Genomic DNA, 8,160 nt, shown 5'->3' on the forward strand with positions numbered 1-8,160 from the left:
AATTTTCAGTTTAAGCAACAGTTACCTTTCAGCACCAGTCACCTTCTCTGACTATGGCTATTCTGCTGTGCTCCTATCACAATGCCTTGCCTTCAGGGTCCACACCAGCACCTTAGGCTGGGTTAGTCTATGTTTCTTCTGTCAGTTTTTAAAAATCTAAGAAGGAAAATGCTTCTTAAGATGTGCAGTTAGCCTGCTGACTGTGCTGACAGCTGGTCTCACTGAAACTTAGCACTTTTGTCCACCCTTCTGCTCTCATACTCATCTATCCAGTACTGTATTACCCCTCTCCAGATCTGTTCCTTCCCCCCTAAGTAGGGGCTGCCCAAATTACTTCCTCCTTTTTTCTGTTTCAGTTAAATTAAAGCTCCTTGTGTCAACACTACTATCAGGATGTAGTGTCTTAAAGATGACTCCATGAATACCTCCATTGGGAAAACCTCTAAAAAGACTCCTCAGAGTAACAGTTAAAATAAATACATGATCTTCACTGCTTTGTTATACCATTGATTTCACTGTCTTGGGCCTAGATTTCCAGTGAATTCCCCAGATCCCTGTTCTATCTGTGCTATCTCAGAACACATTTTCTCAAGACTCTAGTGTGTCATAATCCCAACATACAGGGCAACTCCGTTGTTACTAAAATACCTTTATTCTCTGCAAGGCTGCCAGTCCCTTGCCAAGTCTAGTACTTCCTCTCCTACCAGGGACAGTCCCATTTCATTTGCTCTGCCACTGCTTTTTACTTCACTTACTCACCTCTCTGTGACAAACACAAAGCCCAAAAGTTCTGTTTTGCCCTTACTATCACTTATAGCTACTTGCAACACACTCTATTCTTCTATTTACACTAATGTGAAATGGAAAATTCCCTATCAGGGGTAATTCTCAGGTTCTTATTCTGCTGCTGAGCAGTCCTTTCAGCACCCTTCCCCACCAGAGCATATACTTCTGCTTCCAGGTGTATCTGAGGAACTGTTTTTGTGGGTTCTGTGCGTCTTTATTCAAACAATATATTCTTGAAAGAGAAACAGATGCTGTAATATCAATCTACTTCCACCATCAGTGTTCACTTCAGATGTATTTAAGTTTCACTGTGACTGTGGATCAATGAGACCTGCACTGAACTTGCAATAAATAGTTACTCTGGGCTGCAGCCCGCTCCTTGCAGTGCTGTTTGCTTCCTGGTGGTTCTGAGAGTAATTCTGGCAGCAGGCCACAGCAGCACTGTGATATTCCAATGGCTTGTTGTACATCAGTCACATTTCTAGGGAGGGATGTGTAGTGTGGTACCTACAACAATGAGTTAATGAGCCCTAATCCCCAGTCCTAGGCCAAACTAAGGAGCTCTGGATAAAAATCAGTAACTTTTTTTCTCCCTCTCTGCCACAGCACACCTCACAGCTATTGCTGCATTTTTATCCAAGAATTCCTGACTCTGGCCAGGAACATCTGCATACAATAATCTATTTATTTCTAAATTTTGTCCTAAAAGCAACTAAAAGCCAGGGAGCTTTCTCTCTGGACTTAATCAGTGCACAGTCTGTCTCCCAGGGCTTATGTTACATGGCAAATAACTTACCATTAACTGATTTACCTTTAATTTTTGTTGGAGCCATTCCCTTCACACAAGCCAAGTATTCACAAATTATACAGTTAACAAGATAACTGGATTATTAATATTTGAGAAAATTTTAATACAATTCCTCAAGATACTTAAAAAATGCTTTAAATAAAAAACACCTATAAAATATTTTACTCTTTTTCAATTTGATGCTGCCATCAAAGTTGCAGAAGAAAATGGGCCAGCTGGATGTCACTTGCAGTATCTATCTGCTTTCACTTTAGCTCTCCTGTATGGGAAAAGTGAATGAAACAAGATTTAGATTAAGACCAAATACAATTACACCTGGGTGTTTTATCTGCCTCAAAGTGTTAAGAATGCATTAAAAGTAATTTTTCTTGAACTTTGCTTCAAAGTACATATAAAGGCCTAACAACACTTTGGATTTCTTAATTTACTTTGTTTTCCTAAGGAGGTAGAACTGCAGTGTTAAATTAACTTGCTAAAGTTAACCTTGACTTTCCCTTCAAATCATCATAATTGCATTTTGTTTCCCCTGAGGAATGGAATTCACATTCAGCATGATCTGCAGCTGACCACCTGTGAGAACCCAGGAGTGTTCTCACATTACTTGTAATTATCAGAAATAGTTTTCTGCATTCCAGCCACTGAATTAATGCAAATGTTTATACTATATACTGACATAAAAGGCTTTAAAAATTCAACATGGTTTCTATAGTCTTAATTTAGCAGGACAAAAAATTCCCACTAGATAACATGAAGACTGTTCTTAATAAACACTATTTCTCTTTAAAATTCAACTTCTGCCTCTCCAAAATATTCTGGTACCATAGGTATTGAAAAATGTTAAAAATTAGCTCAATTTTCACAATTAAAAAGATTAACTAGATTGTTCAGTTTGTTTAGTTCCGAGTTGTTGAGTGATTAAAGATTTTCAAAAGAACTAATTTACAGGTAAATTCAAACCTGCAAACTTCAGCTAAAGAAGTGAAAATCCAGATTTAAAAAAAAAAAAAAAGTGGCAAGCCCCAGGACTCAGGGACAACACTCACCAGTGAAAAAATGCTCAGGAACCCATGTCCCTGAAATCCAGCCCTCTTTTGTAGCCCACGATTTACCATATGTGCATCTCCCAATAGTTTATTAATCAATACATTATTTCTAGCACTTTGAAGTACCTGTCAAGTAGCATTTCATGAAAAGTGCCTTCTTTTCTGGCTTTTCTAAGGGCTTTTGTATCTTCTTTGCTTATTTTAAGCTTTTTGTCTTGAAAACTTTGGAATTTCTTCCTGTAAGGGGGAAGAAAAGAAAAGTAGTAAAGAACTGAAGCTTTTAAATTTTTTTGTTTCCCAACACATCAGCAGCTGTGGTAAGGATCTTAGCTCCTATTAAAGCAGCTAATAGCTGACTGACCTAATAAATTCCAGCAAACCATCCCAGTACTAAGGTTGCACTAAGGCTTCTGTAGGTGAAAACTACTCAAGTTTTGCTTTTTTTGGCAGTCTAAGTAGGAATGAGCCCCTATATGACTAGCATGAAGTGGTTACAAATTCTAAAGAGCCCCTTATTTAACTACTAGCATAAGAAATCAGGGAGCAAAAGTGTACTGGATGTAGTTGCAAGGTGCTGACTGCAGGGAAGTGCAGGTGTTTTCTCTGTGAGAAAAGGCCAGGGGCTGACCTGTGCTGGACAGAGCTGGCTCTCAAGACATCCACTACAGGACACAGCCAAATCCACCAGCAAAGCAGGTGGCACTCCCATGGAAACAGATTTAAGATAAAGCAAAATGCCATACAGGCAGAGAAGGAAAAAAAAAAAAAAACAACCCTAAAACTGCAAAATGGCAGTTGGGAACATCAAGCACAGAGAAGGAGAGGAAGGAGATGCTGTAGGTACTGGACCAAATATTACCTTCCAGCCCATGAATAAGACCATACCAGAGCAGGGGAAAAGCAGGGAAGGAAGGGAGTGGCTGAAAGGAAACACTGTGTATTGACCTACAGCCCATCTGGCTTAGTGGAGCAGGTAGAAGCTCTGGAGAGAAGCTGAGCTTGAGATGGGAGAAGGGGAAAGGTGATGTTTATAATTTTTGTATCTCAGAATCTACATGCAATGAAAAGAAAATAAATTTAACTAATCGTTCACAGTTAACCCTGGGACAGTATCTGGTACAGCAGCTCCCCTTTATCTCAAGCAATGAGCTACCTCACCCTGTTTTCTTCCCTTGTCCTGCTAATGAAAAGAGAGTGAAAGGCTGGATGGGCATTGGGCCCAAAGGCAGCCCCAGTCAGAAACAAAAGAAGGCACTTGAGCCTGTTACCAGCTTTAAAGTACATACACATAATTGATTTCACACTGTTTAACATTTCCTTTGTCTTCCTGTGGAACGTCATCTTTCTTCTTAGCTTCTCTTTCAGCACAAGTACGAATCTAATAATTGAAAGAAAAATGAAAAAACAACCAAAACACAACAGAAAACACCTGTATTTTAAAAACAGTAAGTTACAGGTGAATGACTACGTATCCTTTGTAACACATTGAGAGTCACAGTGACTTTTCAAGTTCAGTTTTCAAACTGGTTAACCAGAAACAACTGCAAAAGTAAGAGCTGCCTGAAATATGGGAAATGTTAAGTGCAATCCTTGATATTAGACATAACTGCCTTTATCTCAAAGAAGCACTACTACAGTTCTTAATTTTGGCAGGGACAATTCAGAGATTGACTTAAAATACTGTTGCTCTCACTATTTAAGACACCTATCTCTACTTGGAGAGTAGAGATATATTTCCCACGTTCAGATAAAGTCAAGATAGTCTTTGCAGATTCTCTTAAAAGATCTCCCCCCTTCTCTGTCCCTGATTTGGTCATAATTCCTCTCTTCTGTGCCAAGCTGTTTAGAAGTACCTGAAAGATCACATAGACTCTTTTGTCCTATTGAGTGGTAAAGTATCTTCTTAACTCTACAGGAGGTACTGAGAATTATTACAGCCCTGGAACTCATTTACCCTTCTTGTGGCCAGATCACTTGAGAGCTGATAGGAAGCAATTATAACTGTATTAACAGAAAATCATAGCACACAGACACCTCCTGCTTGTTTGAGTTAGATTCATGCCAATCCTGTATTAATTGTAGATTGTAGAAGTTATAGATTACCTTTATCATTTCTTCTTCCCCTGCAGTTTTGCTTTTGGCTTCGATGTCCCCCTCCTCATTACACCTGATAAAACGGCTGTTTGCTGCTAGTAATGCCATTTTCCTCTGCAGAAACAATATCACACACTGGAAGTATAATGAGGCTGTATATAATCCTTGATTTGTAACAATATGCCAAACATCTCTGTAAATAATTCTCTTATGGATGGATACTTCACTAGCTAGCCAGACTTGCTGACTCCTTCATTTTTAAGATGCTTATAGCTGCCAAAATGCAGCTATTGAAGCATTTAAAAAACTTTCAATTACAGTAAATGCATTGCACTTGGAAAATCATAGGTTACAATATGAAAGAGATTGCAAAAGGTTTTAACTTCATAGTAAAAATACCCATCTCAAAATACAATAAAACAATAGCAACATCAAAAAAACCATTGCAAAGAGCTTACATCTTGGAAGACAGGTTCCCACTGTTCTCTTGATCCTATTGCATCGGAACGTCCAACAACGAGCCCATCTGAGTTTATACCAAGGTATTTGCCATAACCAGACTTGAGAGCAATCCTCAAAGGGAAAACATTGGAAACAAGAAAGAGCGTTTTTAATTAATGCAATTCACAATACCCAAAACATCACCGACACTTTTAGTAGAAGACAATGTATTTCAAAAGAGTATTAAAATGCCTTTTCACAAAATCCAAAGATAACGAGTATCAAAACTTGAAACATTACAGTAATTACCTTGTATCAGATAACTTAACTGCTGTAAACTGCTCAGGAGGACTAGGGCCTTCATCACCTGAGGAATGAATTTTCCATTAGTTAAGTATGAAGTATAAACATAAAATGTATTAGCCTACTAATACTGCAGTATCAAAAAGAATTGAACATTGACTATTTCTAAATACTATGGAAAGTATTTATTTAATTAAAAATTCCTTTTTGAGTACTCACTTTTAAAAAAAAGCAATGCAGGTGCTCATTTATGCTCATATATTTACAATGCTTAAAACAAGGCACAAAATAAAGATTATCATAAGTTAAAGAAATTTATAATTGAGAATGTTTTGTAATTTTCCTGGTGGCTTTGAATACCTTAATCTCCTTGTAATGTTATTTCTTTGATAACAAAATGCATTATGGTTCAGCTATGGTAACTCAACTCAGTATCCTAAAAGCTACTGGATTCTTCATCCCTCAAAACCAAAACAAGGGAATATGGCCATTGTTGCTCTGATCTCTGTTTGGAGATGAAACACACACAGACTGTCAGGGTTCTGGAACAGTCCATGTCAGAGTCATTGCCCTCAAATTCAAAGAACGAGCTAATTATCCCAGCACATTGGTAGTTCTCTTGTGCATTGACAAAACAAGTATATTATGACAAGGATGCAGCAATAAGCATTAAAACTCATCTACCTTGAATTTCACTCTTCAAGTGACACCATAAACACTTTATAGGTTTTAATAAAAATTATACTGCTTTTTATCCAGCAAGTATGGCCTTTAGCAGGTAATCATCTCCAGTGCAGTTCAATTTATTGCACACATAAGCCAGCATGAAACTAGATGAGTGAAACTGATTGGCAGTCATTAGGTTTGTGTCATCTGCATGCTTCAGCTAAAATTATTGCATTTTTTTGTAGTGAACTGGTTTTAGCTGTAACACTGCTTGCCTTGAAGTGATGCTAGTTCTATGCTTTTAGGCACTTTATTATTAAAACTATTATTTTCAAATTTCCTGGAACAAACCTTTATGTGGTGCTCCAAGTGTAAACAAGCCGTTGTCAAGGGCATGGATGTAAGCTCCTTTATCCATTTCTATAGCTATAGTTCCTGTAATTTCACCAAAATTACTGACAGCCCACCAGTTTCCTGTAATATAAAACCATAACAGTTTATTAACACAGTAACCACAACTTCTGACTACAATAGCCAAAGAGGTTATATTTCTGTGTCTTCTCTGAAATTTTAAATTCAAAAGACAGCTATCTCACAAACTTCGTGCATTATTTTATAGTCCAGAGCCAATTTAATGGTGTTGCTGCTGCTGCCTCAGGAGGTCCTGCTCTTTGACCAGCAGCCATCCCTAGCTACAAGCTCCTGAGCTTCATCCCTTCTTTGTGTTAGTCCACAGACCAAGCTGATTCATTCAGCTGATGCAGCAAAGACACACTTCACAAGAAAAAGATTTTTTTCCCTCTGGATCTGTCTCCTGCAGTTTTGGAGTCGTATCCATTTATAAGATTCTCCAGCACAAGAGAATCAGAGATACTACTTAATCTCGCTGTTAAATATGTAAATTGTAATCCTTAGACCTCAGTTGTTCAAACCAAGCTGGATTTGAACATTTGACTCCTACAGAATTCTACCAAAGTTAAAGCCCTTCCTATGTGATGTGCATGACTTAGAATTATGACTTTTACAATTTTTGAACAGTAAAGTTTTCTCTTTGTATACTATCTTACAAATATTTCCTAGCTCATTAAGATAGTAATGCTTTTTTTTTTATTACTTATAAAAAACTGAATCCATTCTATTGGTGTCACAAGTTCTGTGTGGAATCGAGGAAGATTCCAAGACACAAATGACATGTTGTGAGAAACAGTTATATATTTCTACAGCAGCTACACTTGCTTTACGAAGTCCTATAACGACCCCGTTAGCTTCTGGCACATCCCCTACAGTTTCCGCAATGTCACATAACTCCTGGAAAGCAGCTCACCAACAATATCGAGCTGCTCTGCCGCATCCTCTTCCCTTTTCCTTTTCTTTTCCTTGTGCTTTTTCTTGCTGCAAGGGGAGATGCAAAGAAGTGAGAACGAGCCGCCGACCCGGCCCTAGTCCCGCCGGGCCTCACGGCCGTGCCCTGCGGGAGCGCTCCCTGACCCCGGCCGGAACCCTGCGGTGCCCCGCCCGGCCCCAGCCCGGCCCCAGCCCTGCCGAGCCCCCGGGCCGGAGCGAAGGGAAGGGAAGGGAAGAGCAGGGCCGGCCCGGCGTCATCCCTGCCCGGCTCCTACACCGGCCCCGCGGCGGTGCGGGCCCCGGCGGCTGCCGCAGCGCGGGGCAGGGGCGGCGCGGCGGGCAGCCCGCTCCTCACCTCTTCTCTTTCGAGCCTTTGAGGACGAGCTTGGTGGATTTGACGCAGGAATACTCCGCCATGTCGGGATCCGGGAAGGGCGGGCGGACGGAGCCGGCTCCGCCCCGGGCCGGGCGGAAGCCCCGAAGCCGCGGCCCGGCCTCCGCCCGGCTGTGGGCGGGCACCGGCGGCGCCGTGCCTCGGTCTGCGCGCGTGGAAGGTGCTAGGCACGGAGTTTGAGCGGAAAAATAAAACAAGAAGAGTTTAAAATTACAAATAAACAGTCTGTCCCTGGGCACCTTTCCCGTCTAAGTCTGGCCTGGCTCCATGCGTGCAGTGCC

The 8,160-nt window shown here is 40.5% G+C and overlaps 1 protein-coding gene across 1 annotated transcript; it reads right to left on the reverse strand.

The window, feature by feature from the left end:
• Positions 1 to 1,669: 1,669 nt before the first annotated feature.
• On the reverse strand, positions 1,670 to 7,948 carry FRG1 (FSHD region gene 1). The gene is made up of 9 exons (XM_063156009.1): positions 7,841 to 7,948; positions 7,466 to 7,533; positions 6,493 to 6,615; positions 5,482 to 5,539; positions 5,190 to 5,304; positions 4,741 to 4,845; positions 3,924 to 4,015; positions 2,764 to 2,874; positions 1,670 to 1,853 (listed from the first exon to the last, which is right to left on the reverse strand). The coding sequence occupies exons 1-9, from the start codon at positions 7,900 to 7,902 to the stop codon at positions 1,817 to 1,819; spliced, it is 771 nt and encodes a 256-aa protein (XP_063012079.1). The 5' UTR covers positions 7,903 to 7,948; the 3' UTR covers positions 1,670 to 1,816.
• Between the last annotated feature and the right edge of the window lie 212 nt (positions 7,949 to 8,160).

This window comes from Melospiza melodia, chromosome 5, assembly GCF_035770615.1.
Source record: "Melospiza melodia melodia isolate bMelMel2 chromosome 5, bMelMel2.pri, whole genome shotgun sequence".
Lineage (NCBI taxonomy): Eukaryota > Metazoa > Chordata > Aves > Passeriformes > Passerellidae > Melospiza > Melospiza melodia.